The sequence below is a fragment of the Triturus cristatus genome, chromosome 4_1 (assembly GCF_964204655.1).
Source record: "Triturus cristatus chromosome 4_1, aTriCri1.1, whole genome shotgun sequence".
Classification (NCBI taxonomy): Eukaryota; Metazoa; Chordata; class Amphibia; order Caudata; family Salamandridae; genus Triturus; species Triturus cristatus.
Genome location: NC_140585.1, coordinates 224,135,053 through 224,157,136, shown reverse-complemented (window position 1 = coordinate 224,157,136; position 22,084 = coordinate 224,135,053). Strand labels below are relative to the sequence as shown.

General features: G+C 47.0%; 1 protein-coding gene across 1 annotated transcript in view; it reads left to right on the top strand.

Moving 5' to 3' along the window:
- Window positions 1–22,084, top strand: part of KDM7A (lysine demethylase 7A) — a 316,134-nt gene that overhangs the window by 264,195 nt on the left and 29,855 nt on the right. The window contains exons 12-13 of the mRNA XM_085651905.1: window positions 4,320–4,529; window positions 21,822–21,943. Of these exons, the coding sequence (XP_085508031.1) occupies window positions 4,320–4,529; window positions 21,822–21,943 (332 nt within the window). The remainder of the gene's footprint in view (window positions 1–4,319; window positions 4,530–21,821; window positions 21,944–22,084) is intronic.

Here is a 22,084-nt window from a genome sequence, read left to right as displayed (position 1 = left end):
GATAATTCGAAGGTGAAATACAGCTCTTGGCAGAGAATAGGCTGATGTCAGGCTTCGTGAGCCGCGCAGAGAATGAGACAAAGTTCATGGTCACAGATGCAAGCTCAAGCTGAAGCTGTCAGAGGCAGAGAGCAGGGAAAGGCTTTGAGGACAGAATCGGGCCTACTTGCCTGAACTGTAAAAATGGAGTAACTTAGCCATATAAAGTCGGTGGCCTTTCATACTTAGGAATCGAATATCCAGCCCATTCATGGCGGATCTGACAGAGGACATGTTAACGGTGGACGCACATGTGTTTGCGTCTTCGAAACTGGAACTGGAGGAAACATACATGTACTTGTAACATGCATATAGAACCATATAGAACCGTTGGGGTCCAAGATAGGGGACATAACTGATCAGGGAAATCCACATTTCCACAATCCACCTGTTCATGTAATGCATGCCACCCCAAACAAAAACAGTGTCTCACTACCTGGTGTATGTTTCTGAAACCCTCTCTTGTGGGGGTCTCTATAGACACTGATACCAGATATGAGTAGGAGAAGGAGGCTAAAACTAATGTTTCCCCCCCCCTATTGCTGGTGGACTCGATGGGTACAATCAACAGTGCCGTTCCAGACCAAAAAGAGAAGGGTTTCATATCTGGCCCGCGGGGCAAGAGAAGATCCTCCATCCTCACCCAGGAGGTCAAAGAAGCAGTAAGACTGCCAAAATGAATTAGATTATGCTTAGTCTGCAATAATCTAGAAGGCCATTGGTGTGAGGTGTATTATTTTATATGGTTCTGCACCTATTGTCAGGTACCTCATATGTGGGCGTCATATCAGTGTATCCCTTTCGAATAGCCATTCTTGCAAACTGTGGTGTTCAGCACATTGATGTTGTAGTCAACACCATACCACAATTCTTTCATCCACGTACGACAGGCTGATCTGGTGTTGAAGAAGCTGTTAAAGAAAATATCCAAATTTTAAGAGACCCTTTTTCGAAATGTAGGAAAGGAATTCACTGTGGATATGACAAGGCACTTGTCCATGCTTCACTCTGTCACAGACCTTGTTCACACTATGCAGAGAAATGTGCTTTTAGTGACTTTTCATGCGCTCCCATCTGCACTATTCAAACTTCACCACAAAATATAATAAATGAGTTATTGCCATGCACATGGATAATTATGTGAATCCTGTGCAGTTAGCTAGAGCAGTTAGCTGGCTTGCAGGTCAAAATGACTTTTAGAAATTAGGTACATCACATTGTTTATTCTTCCTGGGCAATACATTTATCCTGGACTTACACACACATTGGGATCCAGGAATCAATATGCCCTTCAGCCTCTTAACCAATAATACTTCATGACCTAAGTCCTTTATGCTCTGGGCTTCATTTGAGTGAGCTCTAAATAGGACACTTGTGAGTGTGTGCTTATTTGTCAGTACCTTGTTAGACTCAACATATTCTGCATATTAAAAGTCAGAGTTACACCCAGCACTCTTACCCAAGTCTACATAGCAATTCTGCTTAAATGTAGAGTCTTGTACATTGCATGTAGATTGCTTGCAGAGAACTACCAGGTCTTTCTACCTTAAGAAAAAACATCCTCAAAGGCAGATACTGCAAACAGGCCTTCCAAAGGATCTTTGCACAAATTCCTGTTTGTTCTAAACAGGGAAACACTTGAACCTATTTGATTTCATTTGAATGGAACACTTTTGCATCCTGAGGTCTACTCATTGCCAAGTGGCTGCAGTTCAAAGGACCAGACTGCTTTTCAGATCCCAAACGAATCACAAGATGTTTCGTTGTATCAGTCCCACTATGGCAAATAATGCGCTTTGAGACAAATTCCGTGTTACATCATACTAAAAGGTGCCTCCAAATGTTACCAAATATCACAGAGACGAAATATTTGTCTGTAGATCATCAAATTTGATTCCATGTGGTTCTGCTCAAAACCATCCATGCATTTTTGATAATGCAACTGACAAGTGTGAGTTGCTGGCCCTTTGTCCAAGTTTCGTGTCACTGTGCTTTGAAGACTGCCTGAAGTAATTTTTCTTTCTTGGCAATCTTCTCCTGAAAAATCAGTTTCATACTCTGACATTTTGTGTAATGGTATAGAGCAGTGATACAGTACGGCCCGGGGGTGCATGCGGCCCTCTTGACCTTTACATGCGGCCCCTTGGGCAGCAGCCGCACTGGGCTGCTGTTTACTCTGCTCAGCACTAACATGGAAAAACATTTAAACATACAGCAAATACTTATTTAAATGTTAATTGCAGGTAGGGAAAGGAAGTAACTAGGCCCTTAACTTTAGTGACACCCTAATTTTTAAATACTGCTACTAGATATACATGCTTTTCTTCCCCTACTCCAACTGTACAGCCCTCGCTGACATCAGTGCAGCCCTCGGTCACACCATAGACCAAACTTTGGGGCCCCCAGGAAAATGTTTGTGAGTACCCATGGTGTTGTATGTTAACCGTTATACAGGATCTTTTTCCAGGCACTTGTGCAGGCACTTTCAGGGTAACCGTGTGAACTGCGGTATAGTTGGTAAGCCTCACAAGCCCTTCGAAAGGGCCAGGGGAGGAATTGCCCCAGTCCATGATACGCTTTGGTACCTGCTAGGAATCTGGCAGGACTCCACTGCTTGAAGTACACCCATCTGTTTTGATTTCAGTAATTCTTTCTCTGCTATGGGGTGTTGAAGGGGAAGTAGCAAAGATGCTTATCCATCATTTGTGAATATTTTTGGGCTCATTTACATCCATCTTTTTTGTTCATTTGTTATGCCTGTGAGGTCTTAGAAACTCCCAGCATACTTGACCACTCAGAGCAGAGTGACTTCCGCTCTCATGCAGTCTTGTCTTTCTGATATTAAAATTCAGTTTAAAAACCTGCATGTTTGATTCACCTCACTGTTTCTTTTTACAATTGCTGCTGTCCTTGTGAACACTTGTTACATCTTCTCCCCTTTAAAAAGGAACTGGTTTGGCACATCAAGTATGCTAGAAGTATTTCATTTTTATGCATAAGTCAAAACATGTAAAATAAACTTGCCAATTAGCGTGCAAGACATCAAACCAGACTTGTCCGGCAAAGAACAATGAGAAGAGTAAAGCCTGCAAATATTGGATCTTGCTCCGTCCTTGCCCTGCCTCGGCGAGAGCTTGTCTGATCAAAAGGTCCCTTTTCCCAGTTTACCATTCATAAGTTCGGACATTGTCAGCTCCCTCCTAACTCAGTCCAAATTAATTTCGGCCAGATCCTTGGCCATTGCCCAGATACGTTGTGGAATTGCATCCAAAAGTGCATGGCTTTGCTAACTACCGTTTCCAGGTCCTTTTCATACTTTTGTACTACATTCTTGGGAATAAGTCATAATGGAACCTCTATTCAGTCTCCGCAATGTATATATATATTTTTTATCAAGATAAGTTTTGTGTATGAGTCACCAATTCCCTATAGTTTTTACATGGAAAATATTCCCGAAAATAATCCTGCAAGGTTTTTTCAGTTGTCCTTATGTTAGAGCTATAAAGACCCAGATTTTTGTCCATTTCATGTACAAAAGTGTCACCTTTTGTTACAAGGTTATAAACTGGAGTTAAACACAGATACATCATGTAACTCCTTGCTATTCATTTATCGATCCATTCATAGCTACATCATGAAAATCCTTTGGATCATGGTGCAGTATGGCTGACCACATTAGCACTGCTTGGTGCCGGTCTTTAGTGTAATGCGATTGGTCCTTGGTGTTTGCAAAAATGAAGCAAAACAGGAGTGCCAAGTTTCAGCCCACGCTCCAAACTAAAAAATGCAGAAGTTAGATGGTATCATGTTGCTTCGCCTTTGTCATTTCCTAATGCTTAGACTAGGGTTTCCCTTTACACAGGGCATTGACTTAGTTCAAGTTTCTGATCAGACCCCAGATTCTTTATTACTAATGTTAAAATCATTAGACTTTGCTGTTTCTCGACCAGACGTGTGATTCCTATCTTGTGAGCGCTCAGTCATTATCCTTCACTTTGCCTGACAAGTTTTCCATTGGTTGCGTTCCCAGATTTTTGCTCTCCTGCTCATAGTACTTTAATGGGGTTTGTTGAGTGGCTCATCTTGTCTGTGCCGCTTCATGTTTACTTCATTGTTTTTCATCGTAGTCATTGCTGCATTTCAGTGTCCTGATTGAAGTTTGTAAAATATTTGCAGAATTGTGGTTTATTATTGTTACAAATGTACTGTTTTAAAATGTAAGTTATTGCAGTCAAGAAATCTTCGTTTAATTATAGCTATCTTTATTTTCCCCAACTAAGGAGGAGAGCAATAAACCAGTGAAATCTCAGGGTCTGCTTGGGCCATGCCCAGTCGCTTCGTCTCGGCATGAAAGAAGGTCAGCTCGGCACTCTCGAAGAAGAGAAAGAAAACTGCGGGACCAAGCCAACAAGACTCCATCGAACCTAGACATCCTGGAGCTACACACCAGAGAGGTCCTGAAGCGATTGGAGATGTCATCCTGGGAAGAGGCAAGTATTCTACGAGTGCAGTGTCAACCTCAGTCTTTCTCAGCCAAACTTGTAGAAGAAACAAGTGGAGCGCTTTCGCACCAAAACTATACTGTGTTTACTTTGGAACTCCAACTTGCTTTTAAGGGCTGGATGCGTCCACAAAACACAAAATGTAGACAGTCATAGCACTAAAGCAAGCAAAAATAGTAAGTAAATGCAGTGAGAGGGCACATAAGCTTTAGTTTCAGACCTTTGTCCATGGTAGGTTGTAATTAGACTGGAAAAAGGAATAAGAACCACAGTGGAACCATAATGCCGGTTAATCGCTATTTCTTTCCCTTTAAACAGACTAACTGCAGAGCCTAATCACCAACCTTACCAGTGATGGCCTGGGCCATAGGTCCTTATGACATTTTTGTCAGGGTACCGAAGTCACTGGGCAACATTACTGTTTCACTCGAGATGACTAGATACTTAATAGCAACCACTGACTTTGAGGTAGTGATGAGTAGCAGTCAAAAGGCTTACTCCAGGACGCAGTTTGGAGTTGAGGAACTCAGAATGTATGATGACACCATAAATGACACTCAATTAATTAATGCCCCGGGAGTTTTTAATTTATAATGAAAATGTTGGGCTCCGATGTTTGCAACTTGTTTTGGGTAGAAGTCTTTCCAGTCACAAGGTATGGTGACTGCACTATTAGTTGGCAATTTGCATGGTTATCGGCTATATTGTTAGAGATTGTTTTTCTCTGCCATCTGGGGATTAGGAGCTAGTGTTAAACACCACCTCAAGGTGCTACCACCACCCCAAGGTGCGACAATCTGTGGGCTTCTGTTGGCATCGAGGCAATGTGTTGGAGCAGAGACTGAATCCAGCCAGGATGTTTGATGCCCCAACACACTCCCCTCCCCCAAAACTGCCCTAGATTCTGAAGAAACACCTTGGCGACCAAAGCACCCAAACCCACTTCAAAGCTAAATGCCTTGTTGATGCCCCAAACCTTGAAAACTCAGTCTGCTCAAAACCTCCTGGGCCAGATCTTTTTTCTGAACCTTTGGCTCCTGCACTCAAGAAGGTGCTAATTGACACTCTCCCCCACCATCCCCCCCATCCAGACCACCACCAATCACCCGAGTTCCTCTCAGGAGTCATCTCAGTCCTTTTCTGACATAGACACTCCCAGTCCTTATTTCCCTATAGAGGAATTTGATTCCCCTCTCTACCCACGTCCCACTGATGACCCCTGGGAAGACTAAGATGTAGAGCCCCCACGGGACCCCCACCCATGAGCATATCCCAGTCAGGGTTCTCTCCCAGACAACACTGCTGCCGTACATGGGATCATTCAGCATGCTGCAGCCTACCACAAGGTAGACCTGCACACCACTACCAGAGTATGGTGACTTTTTAGTAGATGGCCCTGTCTAGGATGGAGTGTCCCCTTCAGTTCCTTCCAGTTAAAGTGAATCCCCTGAGACAATCAAGGAGCCAATGAAATCCTTGGTTGTTGCACCCAAGATGGAGAACAAAATAATAAACCTTCTCCCTCTCACCCCTTGTACATTAGAGGCATGTCTTCCCCCCCGCACTCCCTCGTGGTTACTACCTCTGGCAAGCAGTAGCACAAGCCACTGGTGCCGCCCTCTCTGTTTAAGAGTAAGCAAGGTAGACGCTTTGGGCAAGAGGGAAGTGGTGGGTGCCTCGGACTACTGGTGCTTTGCCACATCACTGGGCCGTCTGTCTCGTTATATCTGAGCACAGTGGGGTGAGATGGAGGACCTGCTCCAGCACCCCCCCCCTAGAACAGAGAAAAATGGGCGAAGAGAAGGGGGTGGAGGGAAAACTCATCTCTAAGGCCACTATCCATGTCCTGGATGCAGTCGATCTGCTAGAGGGCTTAATACCTCCATTATTTGACACTGTCACTCCTGGCTGCACATCTCAGGCTTTAAGCCTGAAGTCCAGCAACATCTCATTAATTTGCCCTTTGAAGGGTAGCTCTTTTTAAGACCACAAATTGCTGAGATGCTGGAGAAAATTAAGGACAAAGAGGTGGCTAAACCCATGAGTATCCATCAACCAGGAGCTCCTTTCAGAGGCAGCAGGGTAGAGGCTCTCAAAAACATCTCCCTACCAGTCCCAGTCCTATCAGTGCCAGCAGCAGGCTTACCACTAGTGGGAAATTCACATTACTGGTGGATGATGGATGCAGAATAGATCGATATTAAAAATATTAAAGTTAAACCGGTTTACATTGCTGTATATCCATTTAAAATGTCAGCTAGTGACTGATGGATACAGAATATATTAATATATAAATCAATCATTTGTAAAGCGCACTACCTACCCGCCAGGGTCTCAAGGCGCTTTGAGGAGGCGGCTACTGATCGTACAGCCAGGTCTTGAGTATCCTCCTGAAGGTCAGCAGGTCTTGGGTCTGTCGTAGGCTCAGTGGGAGGGTGTTCCATGTCTTGGCGGCGAGGTGGGAGAAGGATCTCCCGCCGGTGGTGGTTCTTCGGATGCGCGGGACGGTGGCGAGTGAGAGGTCGGCGTAGCGTAACTGGCGGTTGGGGATGTAGAAGGAGAGCCGTCTGTTGAGGTAGGCTGGGCCGGTCTTGTGGAGTGCTTTGTGTGCATGGATGAGGAGCTTGAAGCTCTTGTTGACGGGGAGCCAGTGCAGGTTTCTCAAGTGGGGGTTGATGTGGCTGTGTCGTGGTACGTCGAGGATCAGTCGTGCCGAGGCGTTTTGGATGCGATGTAGTCGTTTGAGCTTGGTCGAGGCTCCCGAGTCAAGGGCGTTTCCATAGAGTCTGCTGCTGACGAGGGCCTGGGTGACTGTCTTTCTTGTATCTGTCGGGATCCATCTGTAGATCATGCGGAGGGTGTTGAAGCAGCAGGAGGAGACGGCGTTGACTTGCTTGGTCATAGAGAGCATTGAGTAGAGGATGATTCCCAGGTTGCGTGCGTGGTCGGTGGGTGTCGGGGCTGCCCCCAGAGCCGTCTGCCACCAGGAGTCGTTCCAGGCTGAAGGGTTGTAGCCGAGGATGAGGACCTCCATCTTGTCAGAGTTCAGCCTCAGACGGCTGATCTTCATCCAATCGGCGACGGACTTCATTCCTTCGTGGAGGTTGGCTTTGGCAGTGATGGGGTCCTTGGTGAGGGAGAGGATCAGTTGAGTGTCGTTGGCGTAGGAGATTATGTTGAGGTCGTGCTGTCGGGCGATGTGTGCGAGCGGGGCCATGTAAATGTTGAACAGTGTCGGGCTGAGGGAGGATAAGGCTGGAAGATTTAGAAAAAGCAAAAACTGTTTATATTGGTATGCCTTCTGTTTAAAAACAACTTTGTATTTTGTGCGATTTGTTTACTATAGATTGATTCCAACAGAATTGGTGTCTGTTTGCTCATATCTATAGACAGCACATATAATAAGCAAACCCATTTTACATTGCTGTACCATCCATTTAAATTGGGTTTCTATGTGTTTATCATTGATTGTCTCCTGAAATAATTGTGTTCCATTTTCCAGTCCGGTAGATAAGTGCAGTTTGCACTAATTATCGCGTGTACTTGGATGACCTTTGTATGATTTAATTTATACTTTGAAGAGAGACCTGCTGTGGCACAACGTGAAAACTACAGGTTCTTTATATGAACCCATCTGCCCAGTCCATGATGCCTTTTCCGAGTGATGTACTACTATCTGGTTTCTGTACAAGAAGAGTGTAACTACTCATACCCATAAACATGTGCAGGGCGCATTATTATTCTGGTGAATCCTTAACTACTTCGAGAGTATTCTATTGCAGGCACAACTGATGAGCAATACAAGATGTTCTACTGTGTATCTACTTTATGTTCCCGATACGTATCTAGTTGTCGCATTAATGTTTATTGTACGAAGCTGGCTGTGTATATGGTATTACACTCGGTGGTTCTACCGTGCAGGGAGTCCAGGGGTCCCCAGAAGTGTACAGGCGTCAATGTAAAACCCAAAGTGCTCTAGTAGTGGTACTGTGGGTGAGCAGCCTAAAGCCTAACAGGAGTGTAAGACATTTGTTGCAAAAGTGATCAATAATGAACACACAACTCAGGAAGGAGATCCAGACAAATATTATATAAATATATTTTGTATTTTATTTTAAGACCAATATTTTTGCAATAAGGGAAGTACGTTTTTCCTTAAAAATACTTTTCACTTTGTAAAATCGACACTTAAAAACTTTTCAGCACAGTTCAATGTTATTCTATGGGGAAATCAACATCATGGTTGTGGGAAAGTGGCTCTGTATATACTGTTCCCTAATAGGTACAGGGTGTACAGAGTCCACAGTCCCCCAGGGGCTGATAGAGGTTAAAGTTAGGTATGACCTTACTCTCTAAAGTGGTAGCTTGGTCGAGCAGTAAGGCAGTACCAGAGGACAGTGTAAAGCATTTGTTGTGCACACTCAGTCAGCAAAAGGTTTCACACACTCAATAACTGAACTCTAGGCCAATGGTTTATATAAAAAAATATATGCTTGTTTTATTTTAGAACCAACAAATGGAATTAAAATATACTTTCTTAAGATGAGAAGTTGAATATAAATACTTTTGCAATAAGCAATTGATTTTTGTAAACAGTCACAGTTGGTTGCAATAAACAATCCTATTTCCTAAACACAACAATGCATTGAGCTCAATGGTAAATTCAGGTTATTTGTAACTGATTACTTTTTAGATTACTTTTGAAATTTCAGATCTGGATCCTAGATTCAGCCCTGGGACAGTATTCAGAATCAAGTGGTGAAAGTCGACTTAATTACTGTAATGATTTTTAAATAATATTTAGCTATTTCAAAAGTTGACACTTAGAAAATATTTCAAACAAAACATTCAATGGATCTCTATGGCAAGAAATTCAAATTGCAGGTAGAGTACTTTATCGTTACTTTTGTAATCCAGGACTGGGTACCTAGACTCAATACTGGGGTCTTTATCAAAAACAGGTAAGTAATTACGTTTGCAGAAATTGTACGATTTTAAAAGAATATTTCAAGATTGCAGAAATCGACACTTAGAAGAAATTTCACAGAAAAGCAGTCAATGGTTTCCTATGGGAGAAAATTGGGTTACTGGTAAGTATAGCTGCGAGTATTCTTCCGAGCCAGGGCTGGGCACCAAGATCCAGCCCTGTGAGCCCACCTGAGAACAGGTGAGTTTTTGCGTTTTTGTCGCTCGGCTGATTTTTAGTGAATATTTGAAGATTTGAAAAGTACTCACTTAGACGAAATTTCAAGAAAAAGCCAGTCAATGTTACCCTATGTAGAAAATAGAGTTAGCGGTTTTCAGGTAAGTTCTCGACTGGCAAAGGTGAGGTTCTGGGCATAGACTCAGGGGTCCCCCAAGGTCAGATAGGCGCAGTTAGTTCACCCTCAGCGGCTCTAGGGCAGCCGGGTGCAGAGAGAGTTGGGCCCAATGTTAGCCTATGAGGAATAGGCGGGCCTGGTTTGGTGGCTGCTGACCAGCAGGCCACGCGGCTGTGGGAGCTGGGCTCCTGGTCACTCACTCAGGGCAAGTGGGGAAGTAGGCTAGTGTAGAGATTGCACTGCCAGGGCCACTCGGGCGGCTGGGTGCAGGGTGCTTTTGAGCTGTCGGGCGCTCAATGGAAATCAATGGGAATGCTCCGGTTAGGAAAAAGGCTGCAAGCTCGGGGACGAGGATGCTTCAGGTGCCACCACCACTTCGAGAGGTAAGTTGGGTAGTTGTAGGTTAGGTGGGTACCCCGGGATTGGGCACAGGGGGCCGCAGGGCTCCGCGTGCAGGGGTGCCTTTTGGTGTCGGGAAATCTTAGCCTCTGTTGATCGCGGTTGGGGGGGGCACCTGGTTCTGAGGCTGCAGGCTTCTTCCGGAGTGTCGAGGGGGGTCCTTGGGTGCCGGACTCGGGGTCACAGTCGCCGTGGGGTCGTCCTCAGGGTCTTTGTTCACTCCGGCACTGGCCAGGCTTGGCTGGTGCAGAGTGTGCTGGGTTCGCGGTTCCGGGCTGCTGCCAGGGGTTAGAAATAGGTTTCGGAGTAGAGCCTCTACTCATGGGAGTCCCAGGGGCTTAGAGCCAAAAGGTAGCCAGGTCCTCCGGGGTTGGTGAGGTTGCTGGCCACGAGAGATGCCGCGCTGGTGCAGGTTCGAGAGTCGACAGGCCGGTAGGGCTGGGGCCAAAGCAGTTGGTGTCTTCTCCTCTTTTTAGCAGCTGCAGGGCAGGTCTTTGTTCTTCTTGCTCTTCTTGTAGTTTTTGGATCTGGAATCTCGGGAAGGAAGGTTCAGGGTGCCCCTAAATACTAGATTTAGGGGCGTTACAGGTAGGTGAGGCCAGGGTCCAATGGGTCCTTGTCCTGGGGTGGGTACACCCCCTATCCTGCCTCTCTCCTGTGGGAGGGGGGCAGTAGCCTAATCCTGATAGGGTAGGGCCTCCCGTCTTCAAGATGGCGAGAGCCCGGAGATGTGCTTCACCTCGCCTCCCCCACCTGAGAGGGTTTCCGGCCAAGCTTCCCGCCAGAGTGGGGGGTTGCAGTGGCCTGGGGAAACTCCAAGAGGCGGCAGGCCTTTGAAGCTTCCCTTTGCTCATCCTGGGGGAGGAGATTTCTCACCTCACCCAGGATGTGCATTGTTGCAGGCCCGGCAGAGCAGGGGCTCTCCCACCCAGGGGTCCTGCAACTTGTCTGCTGTGTGGCAGCCTGGGCAGCCTCCGAGCAGACGTGGATTGTAGGTTAGTTGTAAGGGAGCATCTCTAAGATGCCCTCTGGCGTGCTTGGTACATTAAATCCCACACTGGCATCAGTGCGGGTTTAATGTGCTGAGAAGTTTGATACCAAACTTCCCAGTCTTCAGTGTTGCCACTATGGTGCTGTGGAGCTCGTGTTTGACGAGCTCTCAGCACCATGCACTCTTAAATGGCACACTGCACTTACAGTGCCCAGGAATGGACCGTGGTACTGTAGGGGCACAGGGCTCCTGCTCCTGTGCCCACACCATGGGCATAAGGCACCTAGCCAGAGGGGTGGCTGATGTATGCCATGGCAGTGTAGGTGATGGGCATGGCACACAGAGATGTGTCATGTCGACTCTTCATTTTGTCCTGCACCCAGACACCCAGCCTGCAAAGGCAGTGTGTGTGTGTAAGGGTACAGGGCCTCTAAGGGTGGCACAATGAGTGCTGCAGCCCTTAGAGGCCTTCCCTGGTCACAAGGCCCTGGGTACCTAGGGTACCATTTACTAGGGGCTGACATGTGGCCAGGGTTTGCCAATTTGGAGTTTGTGTGGTTTAAGGAAGGAACATAGGCCCTGGGCCCCTGATTGGCAGGAGTCCAGGGTACACTCAGTAAAAGTACATTCAGCAATTTAGCAAAAAGTGGGGGCATACCATGCAAGAAAGATAGCACTTTCTCACAATGGTTAATCAGGTAAGTAATGCACTTACAATCCCAGTCTTCGGAACCAAAAGTCAGCAAGGGTCAGGTGAATACCAAAACTGCACCACCAGCAAGCGGCACAGGCATTGGCCGCGTGCAGAGGTAAAATTCTGAGTTTGACCTTAGGATTTTCAATGGAGACTGGGGGTCCCTGGCACCACACTGCTTGCAAGTAGGTTAGTAGGGTGCAGGGGCCAAGCTTGGTGGGTTAGAACCAGCACAAGGGGGCCCACAAAGCATCACTGTAAGAAAGTGACCCTTTTTGCATGGTTACCCCCTGACTTTTTGCCAGATATCGGATGCCAACTTCACGGAGTATGTGCTGGGACCCTGCTAACCAGACCCCAGCGCCTGTGTTTTCCCCAAAACTGTACCTGGTGACCAGAGAGGTCCTCAAATGGTTGTAGCATGTATTATGCCACCCTCAAAGACCCATCACCTTAACACCCACACACTGCCATTGCAGGCTGCATGTTTTGGTGCAGACCAAACTGAGGAGTACATATGGTACAGATCCCTGTGTGCCCTGCCCACCAATACTGCCTGTGGCATGGGCAAGTCACCCTTCTATCAGGTCTTAGAGCCCTCAGGCAGGGTGCACCATACCACAAGTGTGGGCATAGCTTCATGAGCAATATGCCACTACAGTGTCTGTGCCATTCACACATATTGTAAGAGCAGTGAGGCCATTTTGCGTACATGGGCCGGCAGTGTGTCATTATGAACTTCACTGCTCTATGATGGCTTTACTGAAAACTGGGAGGTTTGGTACCAAACACTGATGCCAGAGTTGTATTTAATATAAAATGCACACAGAGGGCATCTTGGAGATGCCTCCTGAAAAAAAGCAAACTTTTAGTGTATTGCCTGACTGGTCCCCGCCAGTCAGCCACCACCAGACAGTTTTCTGACCTCATGGGGTGAGAGCCTTTGTGCTCTTGGAGGTCAGAAACAAAGCCTGCTCTGAGTGGAGGTGCTTCACACCTTCCCCCTGGCAAGGAATAGGAACACTTGGTGGTGAGTCTCAAAGGCTCTCACCTTGTGATGTGCTGGTTTGGGCAGCTTGAACTAGTGGAGATGCCCCCCCCCTCCCCCCCTAGTCCAGGCCCCACGTTTGGTGACCGGACTGACCGGAAAGTTAGTAGGCAGAGGAGTGCCCCCCTTGGCCTGGCAAACCCTTAAGGTTGTCAGGAGCTGAGGTAAGCCCCTCTGAAAAATTCTTAATCTTGGAGAATTAAACCAGTAGAAACAGGACTGTGCCCCTCTCTCCAAAGGGAGCGGGCACCTAGAAGGGTGTAGTCACCCTAGGGGACAAAATCCATTGGCTACTGCCACCCTACCTCAGCAACTCCCTTTAAATTTAGTAGGCCATCTCCTACCCCTAACCTTGTTCCTTCGATTACGATGACCTACGAAGGCAGACTGAAGAACTGTGCAGCAGTGGAGAAGACAACAACTGACTTGGCCCTAGCCGTACCGGCCTGTCTCCTCCTCAAGCGACCCTCCTCAAGGAAACCGTCGTGTCCTGCAGCCAGCACCTCTCCGGGGACCTAAGCTGACTTCAATAAAGACTATTTTCTCACATGGACACTGATTGTCCAAGAAAGAAACTCCAGGCGAATCCGTGAGCCCTGCACACTGCACCTGACGCCCACGGCCAGAGTTTGAGTAAATCGCCTATCCTGTGAAGCCTCCCCAACAATCCTGACCTTGTCTGCATCGATGACGGACCTCTCCCCGGACTACCCCATAACACCTGTAGCATCTGTCTAAAGGGTCCCTGCAACCAGAACCAGCTGAGCAAACCCAGCACCAAAAGGCACCCCTCCATTTTGTACCCCCCCCCTGACTTTGGGTAGACCTGCTGACAGTGCCCAGGTGTTCCCCCAACTGCTTTGTCCAGCCTTCTGGTCCAAGCCTGCAGCCTCTTTCTGAAACAGACGACCTCCATTGTAAAGTTGGGGTGCCCCATGCTTATTGCACCCAGCTCCATTGGATAACATTGGGCCCAGTGACCTCTGCACCTGGCTTCCCCAGTGATGCTGTTGGAGCAGTACCTACCTGGCCCTGGTGGAGCAGTACCTGCCAGGCCTAAACCTGGTTCATGCCTGCATTGTCCTAAACCTGGTTCATGCCTGCATTGTCCTAAACCTGTGGAAGTAAGTTGAGTACTTGCCTGCAAACTGTTTCACTGGTTTTCCTCTATAGGATTGCATTGGAAGTCTGTCTGTGAATTGAACTGTCTAACTTTATCAAAGTATACAAACACACTTGATTGACATTTACAGAAAGCCTTCTTAATACTGTAAAATATACAACTGCAATTACAAAACATTACTGCATTTTGACAACAATATAAAACTTACCTGCACTAAGTGATCCTTGGTTCTAGAACACAATAATAAAGTAACCACTTTTTATATAAACGGTCTGGATTCCATCTTTGTGTGTGCTATCATTTCTTACCTGAGTGTTTACAAGAAATGCATAACACTACCCTCTGCAAAGCCTAACTTCTCAGCCCAGCTGCCACTAAATTGAAAGTGAGGAGTTTTCTACTTTATCCTCTGCTGTACCTTTGGAGACTCACAGTACTCTGCACGGGTGGCAACACAGCTCCCTGGCGCATTCTGGGGGTACCTGGTGGGCTAGTTGGCCCTCAGGGACCCTCAGTATTGAAGGGGAATTAATTCCCCAAATTACAACGCGCCAGGGGGTGCGTTTGCACAATGGTGAAGGAAGGGGGCGGGGCTTGAGGTGACATGTCTGCAAACACGCCCTGTAGCGCGTTTTAAGATAGGGAATTAATTCATCTTCAATCCTGAGGATCCCTGGGGGCCAACTAGCCCACCAGGTACCTCCAGTATGCACCAAAGAGCTGCGTTGCAGAGCGGTGTTGAGGCCACACCCCTTTTTACAACATTCTGCAACGGAGCTCCGTGGCGCTTACTGGAGATACCTGGTGGGCTAGTTGGCCCCCAAAATTGAAGAGTAATTACTTCCCCCAACTTAAAACGTATCACATAGCATGTTTGCACACGTCACCTCAAGCCCGCTCCCTCCCTTCACCACTGTGCAAACGCGCCCCGTGGCGCGTTTTAAGTTGGGGGATTAACTCCCCTTGATTCCTGAGGGTCCCTGGGGTGCAACTAGCCCACCAGGTACCTCCATTAAGCGCAACAGAGCTGCCTTGCAGAGAGGTGTAAAATGGGGCGTGGCCTCTGAACACTTCTCTGCAATGCAGCTCCCTGGCGCATACTGGAGATTCCTGGTGGGCTAGTTGACCCCCAGGGACCCCCAGTATTCAAGGAGAATTAGTTCCCGATCTGCAAACGCGCCAGGGGGTGCGTTTGCAGAGTGCTGCAGGGAGGGACCGGGGGCTTAGTAGCCCCCCTTCTTTTCCTATTTCATTGGCCCTGGGGACCCTATCGCCCAGGGCCTGACTTTCTGTTTTTTAATTGGAAGGGGGCCAGGTGGCCAACCTCCAGAGGACATAATCTGCCCCGGTGGCCCCATCCCCCGGGGCATGTCCATTTTTTTTTTCCTTCAAATTAATAGGAGGGGAGCTGCATTACCACCCTCCTTAGGCCATTTATGGCCCCGGGGACACCATTCCCCAGGGCCAGCCTTTGTTTTATTTATTTTTTTATTTTCACATTTTTGAGGGGGACCCCGTGGCCCCCCTCCTGGGCCACTTCTAGCCCCGGGGACCCCATCCCCTGGGGCTGGCCCTCTCCGTTGGGGACCGTGGAGGGGTCCCCAATCACCCCACGGTCCTGCCGGCTCCCTGCCTCCTGCGGGAGCCGGCATTGCTTTTCCACATGGGGAGCTGCTAAGATGCAGCTCCCAGTGTGGAAAAGCAATCGGCTTTGTTTTTTGAAAGAGAGCAGGTTTCCTGCTCTCTTCCAAAAACCAAAGCAGAGTTTGCTATGGCGGGGCGGGAGCCGCGAGGCTCCCGCCCTGCTATTGCAAACAGCTATGTCCCGGGGGTGGGCCCTGGGGGCTGGTGGTCCCCAGGGCCATCGAGGGCTCCAGGAGGGGGTCGCGCGGCCCCACTCCCAACATTTGCAAAGCCCGGGGGGGGGGGGGGGGGTGGTGGTGTCTGGGGCTTGGCGGTCCGTCACAAACCCCCCAATTTTAATAGAGCCCCGGCGTGTGGGGGGGGGGGGGGGTTAGGGGGATTTGAGCCCACCCCCCCCCCATGTAGTTATTTTTTTTAAAACAAGCCCTGGGGGTGGCGGTCCCCGGGGGGCCATGTGTCCCCCCGCCAATATTTTATAAAAGCCCTGGGGTGGTGGTGGCTCCCCCACCCATTTACGATAGAAGCCCCGGGGGGTGGCGGTCTTTTGGGGCCCCCCATTATAATCTAAACTTTGCCCCCGGGACTTGGCCTACCCGGGGGCTAATTAAAAACGAAGCGCGGGAGCCCGCGCTTCATTTTTCATTTTTGCGGCCGGAACCTCCGCGCATCCTGCGGGTTTAAAAAAATAAATGCTTTTTTTTGGCCCTGGGGGTCCTTATGGGACCCCCTGAGCAGGCCTAGGGTGTCGGGGTGTTTCTACCCTGTCCCCTTTTCGTGTTTTGCGCGTGTTTTTTGTTTTTCTTGTGCCTCGGTTCTACAAAGGCACAAGTTGGGTGCTGACACTTCCTGGATTGAAGTGTTGACAGCCAATTAGCATGAAGCTCGTGATCGGGAGGGTGCGCGGATCCTCCGTGCCTCTAGATATCACTATCTTTATTTCTTAATTTCTCAAAAACTACTGAACGGATTTACACCATTTAAAAAAAAGCCGCTTTCTGAGCCAAGCAGTACCTTTTTGCCAAATTTGGTGTAATTCCGTTAAGCAGTTCGGGCTGTAGCCATGTCTAAAATTTCCTATGGGAAATAACATGGGGGAAAACGCATTTTGGGACCCCCTTTTTTCTTGGCCCCCGCTTGATGAATCACCCCCAAACTTTCAGGATAGGAGCTGACCGGAACGCGCCATTAGTTTTGAAAATGTTCGAAGATTCGTCAACCGACGCAAAAGTTATTGGGAACAGAATGTTACGATTTTCCTATGGATAATAGGTCCTAACTATAACTACCTACTGGCGACTGCCAGTGAGAGATATATAATTTATTCTATATCCCGAAATGCGTCTGGCGGTTTGAATGAGGGGATGACCAGCACCCGCCAAATCTGACTGCAACCTCCAATAAATAAGCGAAAATACTCCTACCTGTGTGGCTCTTCCATTAGGGGTAACTCTTTCTGTGGATGTGTAGCGGCTTGCCTGACCGCGGAAGAGCCCCGCCGCATCTTGCGGACCCGCGGTGACACTGACCTGTTACCGGCGCAACGGGAGGTAGTTCTGCACTTGGATGGCATAAGAAGACAGCCTCTTTTGAAACGGGACTGAGCACCAACCCACCTGGGTACTTTACGTAAACTTGAGAGGCAATTAACAATGACCGGCTCACTCGAGCAAAACCTTTGGCACCATGACATCCAGAAGGCTCTGTGGGCCACGCCCACTGAGGCGGGAGTCATGAATATAAATTAGGTGCACAACCGACTGTCTGTTTTTTGCAAGCAACGCCATTGATGAAGTGGAGTAACCCGAAACGCGTCTGGCGGTTTGAATGAGGGGAACACCAGCACCCGCCAAATCTGACTGCAGCCTCCAATAAATAAGCAAAAATACTCCTACCTGTGTGGCTCTTCCATTAGGGGTAACTCTTTCTTATCATTCCTCTCTCCGGTAGCCCACATTTCAAGTATTTATCAGGAGTGAGGCAGCATATGCACTTTGCTATTTATTTTGAAAGACATGCACCTTGAATTTTGACACTGTGTTCACATGAATATGTACGTGACATTTTGGTGATGAAAACGCTATTTAAAGCGAAATGCAATTTTCTCCAGGCCACGTTATGCAAGAACTGTGTTGGTGCATTCTGGGGCCCGGAGTTTGTAACTAGGGCCATGTGACCACTGGGTCTTCATTACCCTCACCTGTGATCAAGGCGATATCTCGCCGAAACGCGTAAGGACATTGAGTGGTTTTAAATGCTGCAACAGACGAATAAAGTCAACTTGGAGACAAGACGGTGTTGTGGCTCTGCATTTTTGGTGGTGAAAGCAATTTCAACAGGATCTCCATTCCTGCTACAGAGTCCGCCCTGCAGGGTCGGGGGCCCCCCCTCTATTAAAGGAGAGCATAAAAAACCCATGTCATCTAAAAATTCAGACAGCATGCTCGTAAATCTCTATGTACCCATCAAGCACGGACCACCACCAAGTAGTGAAGCTGCAAAGTATCAAATCCATGCTATTTAGATGGAATATGTGTATCATGCATGAAAAACACACTGAGTGCTCAAACACGCCACCAACCTCTTTTACTTATTTATTTCATTTAGAGAGTTTTATATAGCGCTAGCTAGAGCCAGAGGTATCAGAGCGCTTTACATAAGGAAACATCGTGTTACCAGTTACAGAAAAATTCACATTAATTACAGAAAAATTACAAATTCAATACAGGAGTTATTGGCAGGACAAGTGTCAGGATTAAAAAAGAACAGGGGGAGCTGGGAGTCCATTGGAAGGAGACAGCGGCGGAGAGAAAGGCGAGACACATGTCTGAAGTCCGACTGGGTAGGTGACGGCCAAAGTGGTGTGCCAGGGCCAATCTCCCCTATAGCTGTCGGTGCAGCTCCACCGGGAATCGGCCATGCAGTTCGGGCTCTGCTAGATGAGTTTCAGATTCAACAAGCATTGGCATAGCCAATAGGTATCGCCTTTGGGACCTTAAGTGTTTGGTTATCCAGCAGAATATCCTTGGTGCAACAACATCAACTGTTGCATGTCCCAAAGGGGAGACCTATTGGCTATGCCAATGCTTGCTGTGCTCTTGCAGGAGGACCCTTCAGGAGACAGCTGCTTTTAAGGAGCCGTACCCGAAAAACTGACTGTTTAGGAGTGTCCTTACCGACCAGAGTCAAGAATACTTGGCCCCTAGCTCCTTGATGGCCCCAGCACCTACCATCTAAACTCAACTAAATAAATAAAAGAATCATCAAATAAAATACAATTGCACTGGTTAGTGGCATCATGCACATGGTAGTGATACACTTCAAATTAACAGGACATGTTTAGTTAATCTGTAGATGCTTCACGCAGTGTTGTTTCAGCCATTAACATTTGATCAGGCAAAAGTGATAAGTGAGCCTCTGCTGGGATAAATTGACCTCTTCATAGCTCAATAATTTTTTTTAGTCATAGCCACCAGATGCCACTGCTGATAAAGCAATAAGAATAGCAAGGAGACAAGTGGCACGTTCACAAGAACGCGTGTCTTTCACACGAGGAAAACACATTTCAAATCCAATGCTTTAAACCTGTAATTCCAATGAACTTGTATTGCCATAAATCAGGCTTTCACCCAAGGACGTCATGTATTTCTGATTAAAAAAAATTAAGTATCACTTCAGCTCGAGTAAATTCAAACAACTATCAAGCACGATGTTAACTATAAGAGGAGATAGTAGTTCTACTGTCTTATCATTAATGATCCCAAATTGGCAAATACAAAGAAACAAAACCATAACAATGTTTTGGGAATTTTGTGGTAAATTTAAACCGGTTTATGTAGGGTAGTGACTCCTTTTAGTTATACAGTTGATAAGAAAGAAGTGCATTAATAAATTGCCCATGTCAGGACAGTATACTGCACACAATCACAGGGCCACTAGTATGCGATTCTGTGGCAGCTACTTTTTGCGCATAATTAAGGATTTGCCACATCTTTCAGTTGCTTATGTATTTGGCTGTTAAACGGGTACTAATTAGGTAAAATCTTTGCCCGGGCAGTATTACTATGTGTAACAAGCATTGGTCGCAGGGAATGCAAAGATGGGGGCTGCAGCGGAAGAGAGGCGGAGGGAGTTGTGTGCACGCGTGCGCGCGCTGGCAAACACGCGAGTGGTGCACGAGCAGCAGCGCCCAAAGTGAAAGTAATCAGAGAGCTGGCAGCTGTGCACGTTCACGTGACGCAAGCATTAGGCCAGCAAAAGCCGGTGGGAAGCACTTTTAAAACCCCACTTACTAAAAGTCGAGCAACAGCGCATGCGCTGCTGTATGCTCGACCTAAAAAGAACAGGGGGAGCTGGGAGTCCATTGGAAGAAGACATCGGCGGAGAAAAAGGCGAGACAAAAAACCTCTTATCAATCCGACTGTCTCAAGGACAGGGATAGAACAGTGCCTGAAGTACAACTGTCCTGATGTAAATTATTCTGCGGGGACAAGAAACTGGAAATCCTGTTCAGGCACAGTACAAAAGTAATTTAAAGCCCCACATGTATGGAAGGCCCAGTATAGTGTGGAAATATATACTGTTCCACTCAAATAAATATCGTGGCAGCACTTCCAAGGAAAGTATATAACTTCTTAGGGGCAATACCATTAGTTCCCAGGCTCGATTTATTAATGTCTATAGGCTTAAAAAACAAAAACAACGAAGTCGGAAGTACACGGCTATGTGTGACTATTTGGTAAAACCAGTCAAAGAGGTGGCAGGGGCCCGAAGAAACCATCCACTTACTGGTAGATTTCCTGGTTAAGTCGCAGTACTACAGCACGACGCGGGGTAGAAAGACCGTCTGGCTCAATCTCATAAATCATGTGACAAGGGCGAGCACGCCGCTACGCATAAATGTGTGTAGCACATGGACATAGTCTCCATGAGAGTGCATGTTTTCCAGGTCTCTCCCTTGTGAGCCCCACACCAAATGCCCACCCCCTATGATCTCTTGCTCTCACAAGTGTGCTGCTTTCTTATACTAACCTCCTCCCCAGTGCTGTTACTCGTGCCCTCAGATGCTTCTACCCATACAATGCTTTCCCCCTTCATTTGCTTCTCCCCGGACCCAGTGTTCACGTGTGCTTCTCTCCTCAGCTGTGTTGTTCTTTCCATCTTATGATTCTCTCCCTGTCCTTTGATGTTGTCTCACTTGTGCGTTGCTTCCTCCCACACCTTCATTGCTACACATCCTTTTTCTAATTGTGCACTTTTGTGCTTTTTGGTCTCTCCCACCCCTTAGCCCACCCCCAGACACTGTACAGCATTGCTAAAAAAGACATTAGCAAATCCAGTAGGTGCCAAAAGCGGGACAATTTGGTTTTGCAAATGCTTGCTCTCCTGTCTTATCTTTCCACCTACTGAAAATGGAACTGAATTATGTAATAGCTAGTGATATTTAGCAGCAGTTCTGTCTACTCGTTGGTAATGAGAGACTAACTTAGAGCAATAAGTTAGTATACCTAAACATAATGTGTGTGATTTAGCACTTGTAGTGATCCAATTATTCATTGTAGTTTCCTACTACATTGCAATTATCTTGTGATACTAGAGGGAAAACATTTTAGCTAAAAAAAAATAAAGAAAGCTTGCCAGACTTCCATCAGTGTCTACCATACTTCAGCATATGCATGTCTATCATGGCAATGTTTTTGACAATGGCCTTTCATGGAAAAAAGTGTTTGTTTCCTGTTGCAGCTGTTTGGGGGAAGTATCATTGTTGTACTGGTTGCTCTGGGCCTGGAGTAAGGCCTTGTATAGAAGTACGTGCAGTGTGGAGTAAGGGGAGCAGTTAGTGCGCTGTTGGTGCTCTCATGCTAGCTGCCAAGTACATGGATGATTGAACAGTCCTAGATTGGATAACCATTCTGATTGCTTTAAACAAGTATCCAAATATTGTCAGTAATGTATCTAATGGCATTTCTGCGTATTTTAATAACTCTGCAGTATTCGGAGACTTAAGTCATATTTACCTTTTTTAAATTTATCTATTGTACTTGTTGCTTTTTTTTTTTACAGGACTTGGCAAACTCAAAACTGATTGGGAAGTTTAACAGGCCTCTACTACCTTCAACAGTGCCTGAACAAAGGTTGCAGGCCAATAACCTTCGTTTGCTGTTGTCAAATGGAAAGATAATACGGTTAGTAGAGACTTTCATTGCTGGTAATTTGAAGATCACTGGAAAATGCAGGAAACACTTGGCTTATGTGCTTGGAAGTTGTGTATGTCCCAGTATACTTTTTGAACCTCTGGGATGCCCCAAAGTAATAACAAACACAAA